Here is a 14,148-nt window from a genome sequence, read left to right on the forward strand (position 1 = left end):
CTGGTTCAGGGAGAAGACCCCGTGGAGCTGGGTGACCCATGTCCCCGAGCCTCGGTGTGAAGCGTTTTAATGCCCCCACCTCTCCCCTACCACCATCTTCCCTCTACCCTCTTTTCTGCTCAATGGGCAGCAACATGTGACCTGGACCGCGTGGGGGCTGAGGCCTGAGGCCCCCACCCGCATCAACTGTCCCTCAACATATTGTGTGTGTGTGTGTGTGTGTGTGTGTGTGTGTGTGTGTGTGTGTGTGTGTGTGTGTGTGTGTGTGTGTGTGTGCGTGTGCGTGTGCGTGTGCGTGTGCGTGTGCGTGTGCGTGTCTTTAATGGAAAGATGAGGCCAACACAGAAAGACCAGGCCAAGTCAATATATTGTCCACTGTGATACTGTCCACAACAGGGCCTATACATAGCAACCCAGACTGGCCCGCAGGATGAGTACAGTGTGTTTGGGCTAAATACAGAGACAACCCAGCCCTGCAGACAGAAAGAGAGGGATTGTAATAGACAAGATAGTAGTGCAGTTTTGTTTTTTATTCAACCTGCCAATTAAGAACAAACTGTCATGGACTAGTAAAAGATAAATGTGAAGTTACAGCTGGATTAATGTGGTTTGATGGTTTTGAACAGACATTAAAGTGGAAAAAACAAAGCAACATATGTATAAAGAATAATAATAAAGCAAAAAGCCCAGAGAGACCGTGGTTTACAGTGATTTTACAACAGCTAAGGGGCGTTGCCTTAAACCCCCTTAGTAAGTTGTGGCCTCAAGTGGCTTCTTGCTTTTATGAAACAGTAACTACATGAACCTATACAATGTTTCATAAAATAAACACACAGCAACAAAAAATGCAATAATTTATTGAGAAAAATAATAGTTAATCCGCCAAGCAATGTAGCTCTTCAGTGACATTTAGCAGAATGGCTGCCAAGCAACACACAGACGCAGTAGAAAGCATGCTATTACGCTAGTCAAGCAGTGTTGTCTCGGTGCCGGCTGTTTTACAAATCCGTGGCAACGTGGACCAGATGAAGTTCTCCCCCCCCATGGGCTCTCTAGTATACCTAACGTAAGGAGAAAGAAAGAGAAAAGTTCTCATCATGTTGTAATTTACATTATAACAACATATGTGTCTACCATTAGCCACTAGTATGCCCATTTTCCCTAGCTGTAGCTCTGTTACTAGCTGAATAACCAAGCTACACTGTGACAAAAATGATATCGCTGGCAAGTGACAACATGTCACATGAGCATAATAGGCTACAAATGCAACCATGCAAGCTAGGTAAAATTACATTGTTAACATAGCTTACCATAGGTTGTTGGATTAACTAGTTTGTCCGCTTTGGATGGAGATAAAAGTCCAGTGGATTGGGTGGCAGCAACGAAGCGCTTACTAGTTGCTTAAACATAAATTCCTGTAGGCTCTCTTTGTTTCTTTAGCCAGCATCTTTGTTTTTTTTTGTGCATTCATTGAATGACTGCGTTGAGTACTTCTGACCATTCACGTCCTGGCTGACTAATTGGCGCTTTAATACTGAAATTGTGAGGCAGTCATAGCTGTGTGTTTATAGAGTATTTTACAGCGGCTTCGAAAGCGGCTCAGCCAATCACAATCAAGGACTGGATCTTTTTGTTTTTATAAACCATAATTTACCATTTTTGTACTGTACACATAATAAGAACAAAGTGGAAAAACTGGTGGCCTGTTACTGCTTAAATCCACAAACTTGACAGAACGACCACATAACATAACGATCCCTGATGCCACCAGAAAATAGTTCTGAGAGGAAGTTGAAGAAACCAACACAAACCACATATTTCCCCGGAGCTAAAGCCCAGCTTGTCTATTTGTAGCACTAAACCAGAACAACCGTAGCCTCTGAAAACTGCACCCAAACCTTATGATAAGGCATTATCTGGACGGCCACTCTGTAATCAATGTTATCTTTTTCTGCATTTCTTCCTAGATCCAGGACCCTTGTTCTTTTTTTCTTGCTGGGTAAAAGGACTATATTTGGCTCTCCAGTGCTCTACCAATCGTACTTCTGTCACATGGCAGTCACAAAGTGCTCAGTAATTATAACCTAGCTATGTTTCTGCAAGGAAGGCTCTCTAAAAATACTCTCACATTGTTGCAGTGATGGAGCAAAAGCTGGAGATTTTTGGGTTTTTCTTATGTTTTTTTTGTGTGAATCAGTGTCTTTGTCTGCTCAGGGGAGATGAGTGTGTGTGATACTCAACTGTATATTGTGTGTTGTCAAATACAGTGCAGTATAATGGGTTTGCTGGTTGTGTTCGCCTTGGTTCCAAGGAAGTACTAATTTAAAAATTGTGTGATTTGCTAAATGTTGTTCTTGAACCAACATGATGCCAACGTACATCAGTGCATGTTGCTGAGTTTGACCACAGATTTGTGTTTTCCTCTCCATTTCAAGATGTGTGTAGTTTTTTTTTGAAGCAAAAACCTTTTTGTTTACTTTACTTTCTCATCTTTATTATAGAGCTGAAACAGAAATAGATTATTGATAATTGATTAGTCGATCGAGAAAAGCAGCTTCTTAATTGTGAGAATTTGCTGCTTTTCTCAGTTTTTTTGTGATGATAAGTTGAATATCTTTAGATGTTCTATTTGATAACACCAACTAGAGTTTTAGGAAATGTGGTGGACATTTGTCACTGTTTATTTACATTTTAGAGACTAAATGATTAATTGAGAAAATAATCTGCAGACTAAAGAAAAAATTAGATGAATATGAAGTTATTTGCAGCCCTTAATCAGTAATGTCGAACATACATTTTGAACACATTTCTGACCTCATAAAAATGCGTCAAGCCTTTTTGAGAATGTTTTGGAAACCTGCATTATTCACATCTCCTGCTAGGCTTCTTCAGGATTTTTCTATCCATTGCTACCTTTCTGGGGGGGTCACACCAACTGTATTTAGTTATTACTGCCCTCTAGGAGTGGGAAGCCCACAAGGAGTTGCTAGTTGAATCTAGTGTTTAATGAATTGATTGCCCCAGGTGAGAAATGAGAAAAAACTCCATTCTCATATAAATATGAATAAATCTGAGAGGAGAAAATCAAACTTCAATTATACTTCTCACAACATGTACAGATGAGCAACTATGACGAGGGGTCACAAGCGGAAAAAACATTGCTCTGCAGTATAACTAGTGGTCATAAACTCCTCAGGGTGTCTAAGCTTCAGGTTTAGGTGGTAAAGGTCTTTAGAAAGAAAGAAAGAAAGTAACAACTGCCCAAAGGTCAATTTGTAAGACAAGGTGTGGAGAATTTCAGGAGTTTTTCATACTGGATTAGACCTCTGATCAGCCTGGGGAGATGGCTTGGCACACATACCTCGTCTGGTTAATGAGTACATAGTGTAGCATGCACTAAAAGAAAAAATAAGCAATTTTTAGATGTCACTTTAGTCTGCGGCAACATGTGGCGTGCATTTGTCATTTTTGTGAAATTGTTCTAACTAAATCAACAAGTTAATAAAAACAATGAATAGTTAATTTTGCGTAACATTTCCTCATGGAAAATCATTTTAAATGATCCCTTCCTTTCCTCAATAATGTTATGTCTGGTGATATTGTAGATGCATCTACTCTGTGTGAGAAAGTGTAGTGCACTTTCAGAAATAGCCTTACTTCTCCTTCTGTGTGGACTGTGTGAGGCAGAAATAAAGTCGGTGTGATGAAAACATTTGTTGTCAGAGCACATGAGCTGTGTCTCTGTTATCTAATGGTTCATAATAGAGCATTCATTCTCAGCTTATTTAATTCTACATGGGTGTGTTGGGTGGGCTACTTTTTAAGGTTGAATTGAAAATGAACTGGCAACCATCTCCGGCTGAAACCATGCAAAAACCCTGACTTACTAATCTTATATGCGTCAGGTTTCTTGTAGCCGCATCGACTGTCTTGTGACATCCTGAAGCTACAGACGGTTTGGGTGAAAAAGTAAGGATGGTGAGATATGTTATTTGGTCCACATCTGTGTCCTACATACATACTGGATTCACTCACCAACTTCAGCTTTAGGCTGGGAACTCTTCTCCTCCAGAAATACCTGACGCACCTTTATCTCCTCTGCTGTATCTTTTACTTCATTTGTACCATTCTCTCCATACTTTTATTTAATAGTATTGTTGTTAAAATCATGGCTGTGTGGCCTGGACTACTCCTTAGTACTGATTAGTGATTATGATTTAATTTAGGAATAATCTTGGGTAACAAATAGAGCTGACACTAGCAATTTGTTGTCATTATCAGTTAATCTGTTGATTATTTTCTTGATTGATCAATTGTTTGGTAGACATTTTCTGTAATTTAAGACACATTTTAGATGTTGGAACCATCAAACTTTGGGCTTTTTTGCTTTAAAAAAAAATTATTGAAACAATTAAACAATTGTCAAAATAGTTGTTAATTGATTTTTGCATTACATTTGCATTTCATGCTGGCAAACCTATTTGAACCATTAGTATTTTCAAGGGCATTTTTGCTTTGGGCCCTGGTTATTTTGGAGCTCTGTTGTGGTCCGCTGTTGCTCCTGTAGTAATTCTGTTCAGGTTACAGAAAGCTAAATACCTACATTTTTCGGAGAGACCTGTTGAACGTTAATGGCTGTTTTGGATAATGTATGTATACATTTGTCTAGATGTAAAGCTTTGATCATGTATTATAAATGAATGTACCTTAAATTCCTGTATAGTGCTTTTCTCACAGCAGTGTAGTAATGGAGCTTTTCTTTTTTAAGTCTTTATATATTTTGGGCCAGCATTGTTGGGGTCTTTTAATTGTGTGATTCAGACCATCCAGGGGCCTGTGTGACTGTGTCCCCAGCCTCTGTGTCCTGAGCCTGCTGTGCTGCAGAGAGGCCCAGCAGCAGCTGCTGCTGCTGCACATGCTCTCTCAGTAGTGAAGAGAAGGCAACAGCAAGCTGTCTAACCTCCACAATAACCGCCTTATGTAATCACTCTGGCTAGAGACAGACCAAAATAGCCCAGACTGAGCAGCCCTGCCCTCTTGTGGCAACCAGCTACCTTAACACCGGCCTACCGAGCCTCTACAGGGAGTCAGACATGGCAGCCGCCTTTTGCAGCATCCAGTGTAGCTCACATGAACGTCTAAATAACTGTTTGAACTGACGCAGCACAAGAGATAGGTTTCACGAATGTTGACATGTGATCAGATTTGAAGATTGCGGTTAATAGGTTGAAATAAATAGATAAGATTGTGTTGTGACTGTTGAAAGTGGCCTTGGGTTTCTCTGTGAGATGAGCTCTGGTTCTTTGATTATTTGGATTAGAAATCAGTATTCATGGAGACTAATCTGATTAATTTCCCAGTTTTCATACGTAGTGACATTGTATTGTTTAATGTAGTTGAATCTTAATATCTTTCATCTTCCCAAAGCATATAGAAATGGATAGACCTTAGTGCAAAATTTAAGTCTGTTCTGTTTCTCTCTTTACAGTTTCCTGGACAGAATTGACTCTGTAAGACAGAACGACTACACACCAACGGACCAGGTCAGTCCTCCCAATAATGTGCACAGTTTATAGTTTGTAAATTACCCCCAAAAGCTTTATTGTCTTAAATTTTACCGAATTGGTTACGTCTTCATTTCTATGTTCTACAGGACCTGCTACGCTGCCGAGTGTTAACTTCAGGGATTTTTGAGACGAGGTTCCAAGTAGACAAAGTGAACTTTCAGTAAGTTTTGCTCAGCTTTCACTTGGACATAAAACATAAATGATAAAGATGCATTTTCCCTTTGCTGGTATATTGTTAATTAATAGTTTATTCTTTAATGCATAAATTTTTTTCGGTCAAAGACTAATTCCCAGAAAGTAAAGCAAATCACATTAATTTTTATCAATCATTTGCCAAGTAGCTTGTTAACTGCCTACATAAGTTTGTAATCATCTAAGTGGCCCAAAAACCTCTGTAGAACATACATACTTTTTTATGACGTGGTTTTTATCTTGAAATCTAACATCAGTACTGTGAATTAGAAAAAATAAAGCCTATTTCCAAACACAGAACATCCACAATTTCCCAGTTCCACCCACCCAAACACAGAGGGGTCTACCAAAATACAAAGCAGCTTTCTTAGAAATAAAGACCTTTTATAAAAAGAAATATATACACTCCCCACTTATCTTCAATCTTGTCTGCACTCTTTCATTAGCAGCAGCTTCTCCTAATTCACCCATTCCTGAAATGTAGGCTTTCCAGGCGTTTTCCAAGTTTCTGCGAATAATTTGACGCTGACATGCTTTTAAAAAACATCTGACTGTGCCTCCTTTTTGCAGAATTATGCATATCACCTTCATGCAAATGTCATAAGTTTGTACCTCGTAATAATAATGAACAAATCACTGAACCCAACCTGCTCTGTGGCTGGAAGCTGAGATGGAAAGAGTGTAAATCGTATTGCTTAAAATGCTAAATGAATCCCCCGTGGTCGACCGGTGTGATTTCTAAACCAGTTGAAAGTTTTTGCCCATTGGTTTCGGTTATAAGAGCTTGATGATGTAAGATGAGATGACCCATTTCCGCAGTCGCAGACACAACAGACTTATTCTACCATCTGAAACGGGCCTTTGTATCAAATTATATCATCCTGAATGATTGATGTAAAAGCTCTGGGACATGACTTCCCTTTGGGTGTGCATTTCTCATTATTCAGCTTTGATGACTTCCAAACATCCATACAGGGTCACACAGGGTACTGAGTATGTGCAAATAATGCTGTGCTTCATATTATGTGTTCATTAATTGATTATCCATGTATCCAGACTTGTCCCATTAAGATCTAGGATCTAACCAGATCTGATTTAGCTCAAGACAGGAACCAGATCTTTTGTGATGATCTAAAAAATAAATCTTTATAAGAATAATCATTAAAAAATAAACCAGGCGGATAACTACAGTACAATATGTTCCTGATATCCCACTAGAAATATGAACTCTTTGATTAAAGAGGGCAGCAGCAAGTATGTTGTTGTGTCTTAGTCTGACCTAGTATTTTGTCTCCTCCATAGCATGTTTGATGTTGGAGGCCAGAGAGATGAAAGGAGAAAATGGATCCAGTGCTTTAACGGTGAGACTTTCAGCCTTCCTCTTCTTCTTCTTCTTCTTCAAATAGCCACACTGTACGTCCTTGACCAACAACACATTCTCCTCCCATCACATATTGTCTGTCTTAAAGTATTTTCTGCCAGCTTTAGCATTACATCACCTCTTATTTTTGGGGTTATTCCTACACGCACGTGATGTCAGAGAGCTGTCCTGATGTAGTTCCTCTCCTCTTATTCTAGACGTCACTGCTATCATCTTCGTGGTGGCCAGCAGCAGCTACAACATGGTAATAAGGGAAGACAATAACACCAACAGGCTACGGGAAGCCCTGGACCTCTTCCGCAGTATTTGGAACAACAGGTGAGTCAGAAACATGAATGAAATTTGAGCTGAGTGCTTAATTCACATGTCTGGTTCAGGGGGTCTTTCTCTGCTGTATTTTCTTGTCTTGCTTACATCAACCAGTGAATTTGAATGGTGGTTTATGAACTCAAAGGAGAATTCCTCTGTTGTTTGTAAATTTGGAGTGCTGTCCGTAGCGAGAAAAACGAAAACAATCGGTGCTGCCTACACCGTGTTATCCTCCTGCTACAGTTTGCACCCAGTTTCGGCGTTGTAGTTTGTAGACGGTCCCAAAGCACACCTCAACACTGGAACTAAACAGAGCTGAATTAGCACAACTTTTATGCATTTCTTTCACATCTACTGCAGTCAGATTCACTGTGTTCACTCGGAAGGAATCACTTCACATGGGTAGTCACTTGTAATGACATTGTGAACATGTTAAGAGGCTAAAAGCACGTTTAAAATGTGCCCTGTTTCAGCCTCCTGGGTGCAAACTGTAGCAGGAGGATAACACGGTGTAGGCAGCACCGATTGTTTTCGTTTTTCTCACTACTGACAGCACTCCAAATTTACAAACAGAGCTACGTGTTGAAATCAACCAGAATTCTCCTTTAAATCAACTGTAATCAGTACTGTAGAATTTAACCTCTGATACACCACTTCGTCAGCCTAAGTGCTGTTTTCCTTTTTAACTACTGTCCTTTGAAACATTTTACTCACCACCTCCATTGCAGAGATTTGAGAAACCCAGACTTTAGGGGGCAAGAAGCGCAGGCCTCCTACAGCTTTACAAAACACTTTAATTTAACAGAAATATTTTTAAACACTTGTCTTTGAGTCCAAAGCAGCAGTAAATAAAGAAGGTAGTCCTTTGGAAATCCATATAGCTGTTGAAGCAAAATGCATAGCATTACGGTTTTGACTACAGCATGTAGTTAGATCGGCCAGCAAGTGAAAATTATAACAGAATTTCCCTTTTAAATGCACTACTTAATCCTAGTTTGAACAGGTCATTAATGAAAACGAGAGAGCTTAGGGGTTAAGGCGCCGCCCGTGAACCGCAATGTCCCTCATGTGCCCCAAAAAAAAACCAAAAAAAAACCCACCTCTTTCATTATCAACACGCCCCCATGTCATAGAAGCTAAACTGATGTTCGAACGACCAGTACTTCTATCTCTTGACTTTCTTTAAGCACATTTTTAAAAAGTGGGGTCTAATTGTTTTAAATAAAATAAATGCATAGCATGTATTTTGTTGTTGTTTTTCAGATGGTTACGCACTATATCGGTCATATTATTCCTGAACAAGCAGGACATGCTGGCTGAGAAAGTATTAGCTGGAAAATCCAAAATTGAAGACTACTTCCCCGAATATGCTCGCTACACCATACCAAATGAAGGTTTGTGCCCCACTGAAATACCCAAAGTACTAATACAGTTCCTCTTCATGTCAGTCAGTGTTGAACTGTGAATCTGTTGTTTGTTTTTTTAGCAACTCCTGAACCTGGTGAAGACCCAAGAGTGACGAGAGCTAAGTTCTTCATCCGAGACGAGTTTCTTGTAAGTATATGGCTGCATGTCTGGATTGTTTGAAGTGAGCTGAAGTTAGTGAATGTCCAGCCATGAATAGTCTCGTCCTGTTAATTCATAACTCAGTGTTTTATACTCAGTGCTGCCAAAAACAAATGCCAACTGTGCATTTTATGTCGCTTTGAACTTGATAAAACCGTTCTGCTCATTGGTACTTTCCCATGAGGACACATTGTCCTGTGACCTGCTGAAGAACAATGGATATAAGCAGCCAATCCACTTGCTTTTTCTGAAGCTTTTTAATGGTGTTCCTTAGCAGATGTAGAGTTGTTTTCTGTTACATACATTATGTTGATACTGTTTCTAAGGTCAACACAAAACTCTGACACCTAAATCTTTATTTTGATATCAAACTGGTGTTTGTCGCAAGTCTTTCCCTTCTGTCCCTTCATGTCCAGTGTCTTCTTTTATGATAAAATAATAATGGCACAAGTGATTTAGCTTAATAATAACCAACAGTGGTTTAATTTTGTCTAATATAAGGCTGTAGTTGTTTGGCACTGGAGGTCAGTTACCTCACTTTCTCGTAGGGACAGTTGGAGGGTTGAATAGCAGGAATTTCTTTCTGCTCCTGTTTCCTGGGGAAAATACTGGAGAGATCCTGGGATTATTGCATGACTGTATTTGTGTGTCTGTGCGTTTGGATACCAAAGAATCATTTGTACCTAAAGAAACACTACTTCTCCAAACTTCATTAATGTATATACGTAGAATAACACCAGGTCAGCTTTATAAAGATGGTCAGATGCTCCCATATATCCAATCAGACGTAAAGCAGAGGATGAAATGATTCTGTATTGTCTGCATTTTATGTACTTTGAAAAGAAACTGTTGTACTAAAATAAATATTACCACATAATCTAATTGGAATAAAAATCTGAAAATTAGAATGAATGTCATTTTATGTTTAATAATCTGCAAGTCCCAGGGAAAGAGTGATGTGTTCCCAAGAAGTAATCATTTTAGAGTCACGGGAAAACTTAAACCTTCGACAGTAGACATCAAAATGGGTGTCAGCTAATCTAAATGAGAAAAGCTCGTCAGTTAAACATCATGAAGCAGGATTCCATTTTTTAGTATCTGTATTTTAATTGAAGCCACAGTCCTGATATGCAGATATTTTGTCACGTTTTGTGTCACAGATGGTGAAGGACTATTTCTCAGATGGCTCAAACATGACATTACAGAGACAGGAAGTGGTCTAACTTTATGTGCTGAGGCTGCTTTTATTATAAAAAAACAAAAAAAAACATAATGTGATACTTCAAAGGAAAGGAAAAAGGTCAAAGGTCAGAGACAAAAAAAATAAGAGCAGCACACCTGAAGAAAAAGAGGAGCTTGAACCCGGCTCATATTATATTTCAACCCCTTCTGTCCCGTCTCTTGTCTTCAGCGGATCAGCACTGCGAGTGGCGACGGCAGACATTACTGCTACCCCCACTTCACCTGCGCCGTGGACACAGAGAACATCCGGCGGGTGTTCAACGACTGCCGGGACATCATCCAGAGAATGCACCTGCGGCAGTACGAACTCTTGTGATGGGAGACCGCCTACGTCAGCCTTCTGTGTTTTTCTCCACCATTCTGCATCCTTGACGAACCCCTCCTCCTCCTCCACCACCACCCTTTCTCCTCACCCTTCCTCCCCCAGAGAAACCCTCAACAACCCCCTGACCACCCCTCCTGTCAAGGACTATGAAGTACTACTGAAGTGTGTCAAAATCCTCTTCCTCTTATTAACTTCTTAGCTTTTTGTACTTTTTTTTTTTTTTTTTTTTTTTTTCCTCTCTCTCTCCTGAGACCGATTCATCCCCATTTCACCGATGTGAAAGGAAGGTTGGGGAACAACGTTGTTGCGTGCCGCTTCATGTTTTCTTTTTCTTTTAATCCTTCCTTTTGAATGCCTTGATTTTTGTCATTCCACTAAGCCTTGGGCTACCTCCTTTTCCTTTCTTTTTTTTTTTTTCCCTCCCCTTTGTGTCCTTCCGTTTTTTGGCTTTGTCATTGGACCTGGACTGGTGGGTGTGGATACATAAAAACACACCTACAGGACCTCAGTGTAGAGGCAGTGTGTGTGCGTGTTAACGTGTGTGTGTGTGTAATGAGAAGGAGGAATGCCATGTGAGCGAGCGAGCGCATGTGTGTGGTTATGTTTGTGTGTCACCTGCCAGTTAAAGCTGGCATCACCACCATGACCTTTGCCCCCCTTTTATTGCCCCGTCACCCCCTCTGACCTGCTTCTTCTCTCCGCGTGGAAGACAACTGGACGACACCGGAGAGGAACGGGAGTGGACGGAGGGGAACCGAGTGGATGAAGAGATAAATGCACTTTGCATCAGGTTCCTTAATAACTTTTTTTTTTTTTTTTTTTTTTTTGTTGTTGTTGTTGTTGTTTTTTCTCCAGAGGAAGCATACACACAATGTAGCATCACAATATTTATTACCCTGTCACGATGTTAGCTTGCCAAGCTGCAGGGTGCACCAAGCAGCCGAGAGACATGTGGAGCGAAAGATTAAAGTGGGAGGGGGGGGGGGCAGGAAATACGACACGAAGAAGGATTTAAATGAAGGAAAAGGGACTGAGCTCTCTGCACCTTAGCCCTGCTGCCTCCACGGACTCGGACCTGCCTCCTTTTTCCACACAAACCACCCTTTTAGCTTAGAGATACTGATGGGAGGGGAGGGTGGGGGGGACGGGTGGAGGGACGGGAGAGAAATATGTATTCTCTTTTTTTTTTTTTTTTTTGTTAACTTGTACACTGTGCAAGGTTGAATTATCCTGTACAGACTGTAAAATGTAATATTATTTTGTACAACTTAATTGAAAGAAAAACAAATCTACTTGTAGATCTTTGTGCCTTGATTATGGCTGTACCTGTAAATGAGCTCAGATGTAAGTATGTTTTCGACTGCGCTGTACAGCTTGATGTCAATCTCTATCAGCAGCGGAAGACTGCGGGTAGGGGACTTTCTCTGTAGAGTTTAGTTTTTTCTGGTTTATAAAAAAAAAAAAGGAAATGCTGTTTAGTAAAAAATAAAAAATAGGGAAAAAATCCTAAAAACCTGTATACATTATGCAAATTAACCACTTACCTGCAGTGAAGACCAGATGTTGCAGCGCCATGCCTTTTTTTTTTTTTCTTTTTCTTTCTTTTGTTGGTTTTATTTTTCCTCCTTTTTATTTGTATTTCTTTTGAATTTCACAGCTTTAAACAAACATTGGAAATCCATTGAAAGTGTCCAAATTGCAACCTGGTGTTGTTTTAATAGGAACCAACGTTTTTCGATATGGAGTGTGTCTGAGATCTGTACTGATGTGCGTGCCTGTGCGCATGTGTACATAAAACAAACACAGACACACAGACGCATTGTGTGTGTGTGTGTCTGAGGGCGTGTGTGTGTGTGAGAGAGGGTGAGTGTGTAAGGGCAAATGTGCGTTGTGTGTAAACTTTTATAAATGTATGTACATGTAAATTTATAGGTCTATATAAATATATATGTACAATTATACATGTTTAATTATGTGTGTGCCTAGGTGTACATACCTATGTATGTATACGGTAAATATGTATACATACACACATAGGAAAGCATGTTTAGAATGGAGATGAATAAATGAGAGCGTGCAATATTAGTAATTCTTTGGTCCTTTGGAGCCATACCTAATGGCACAGGCACTATGAATGTGTGAGCAGCACCCAACAAGACAAGCTCTTCTCCTTGTACAAACAGCATCAGCCTTTTCTTCTGCTACAGTACACGTCTATCCCCAAAAGAGAGTGAACTGACTGGAGGTGCAAAAACCTTGTTTGGCCTGGGAGGATGACTAAATGACATTTTTATTTTCTTTAAATAAAGAGGCACATTAGAGGACTTTGCTTTATTTCCATCTTGGTGTCCAGTTGTGTCCAGATTTCTTACCACTGAGGAGTTATTTTTTTTTTGTGTGTTTTTGCTGCAGTGGAGTTAATGTGAGGGGTCGTACGTACAGTAGATATACCGTATGTGGGTGAGTAGGACTGGGGACATTCAGTATCTTTACTGTGTTTCAGGAGAATTGTTTGGGTATAAATATAGGCCTTTTTTTTTCTCACAGCAGACATTTTGACTTCGTAGGAAAAGCACAGGTGTTTCTAATAACATTAACGATGGCCTTGTTGTATTCAAGTGTGCCTGAAGTAAGCAAAGACTGTGTGACAGCATGCACAATACCAGGACCCTGGAACCGGAGCAGCTAAATGGAATTCAACCTTCATTAGTTTTATTATTTACACCTGTGCTTTTCTGCTGTGAAAAAGGCCTATTGAGATGTCATGATATACAATTTGGTTATTCTGAGCTAAAGGCCCATCACAGGTGTCATCAGTTTCTATCTGATTAGACCTCCGCTCGGGTTAAAGGTGGTCGGAGCTACTGTATGCAGGGGGTGACTGGTGGGCCCCAGGACTCCATGTACATTTTATGATAACAGTGTAGTTTCAGGCGCAATACAAGTAACTGGAGAGTCAGAGAGCGGTCAAACAAACAATGAGAAGAGGACTAATCAGGCAAAAGGATTGAAATCACCTGTGCAGGTCTGATTAAAAAAGAACAAGCTTGCACTTAATATTACTTTACTCCTGATACAGTGAATATCAGTTTGACGTCATGTTAGAAAACATTCTCTTGCTCTTCTCATGTAGTGTACCGATGATGTGAATCCAGACTCATATTTCGGATTTTCTAGATTCACTCTGTCTTAGTCACAAAGAAGATTAGGAGTGGGCAATATGGATCAATTTCTCCCATCACGATAAATCTAATTTTATATGATTATATATGTTTTATGATATAGTAAATTTTCTGAAAATGATTGAGACAGAATTGTTTGTTTACTTGACTAAAGCTAAAACAATGGACCTTTTTTCACAGCAGCCATTTTGACTTGTCATAGTAGGAAAAGCACAGCTGAGATTGATAACCTTAATGATGGCTCAATTCCATCAAGTGTCCCAGTAAGCTATTTCAGTGAGTCAGCATGCACAACACCAGGGCCTCTCCTAAGTGGAATGCTGCCATCATTAATGGTTTTGAATACACCTGTGCTTTTCCTACTATGACATGTCAACATGTCTG

The 14,148-nt window shown here is 39.9% G+C and overlaps 1 protein-coding gene across 2 annotated transcripts in view; it reads left to right on the plus strand.

The window, feature by feature from the left end:
- LOC116045838 (guanine nucleotide-binding protein G(olf) subunit alpha) overlaps nt 1-12,916 on the plus strand; it is a 55,642-nt gene extending 42,726 nt beyond the window's left edge. For both annotated transcript variants that reach the window (XM_031293748.2, XM_031293749.2), the window contains exons 6-12: nt 5,489-5,543; nt 5,654-5,727; nt 7,062-7,120; nt 7,338-7,458; nt 8,713-8,843; nt 8,936-9,003; nt 10,427-12,916. In XM_031293748.2, the coding sequence (XP_031149608.1) occupies nt 5,489-5,543; nt 5,654-5,727; nt 7,062-7,120; nt 7,338-7,458; nt 8,713-8,843; nt 8,936-9,003; nt 10,427-10,573 (655 nt within the window). In that variant the 3' untranslated portion in view covers nt 10,574-12,916. The remainder of the gene's footprint in view (nt 1-5,488; nt 5,544-5,653; nt 5,728-7,061; nt 7,121-7,337; nt 7,459-8,712; nt 8,844-8,935; nt 9,004-10,426) is intronic.
- The last annotated feature ends 1,232 nt before the right edge of the window (nt 12,917-14,148 follow it).

Source organism: Sander lucioperca, chromosome 9 (genome assembly GCF_008315115.2).
Source record: "Sander lucioperca isolate FBNREF2018 chromosome 9, SLUC_FBN_1.2, whole genome shotgun sequence".
Taxonomy (NCBI): domain Eukaryota; kingdom Metazoa; phylum Chordata; class Actinopteri; order Perciformes; family Percidae; genus Sander; species Sander lucioperca.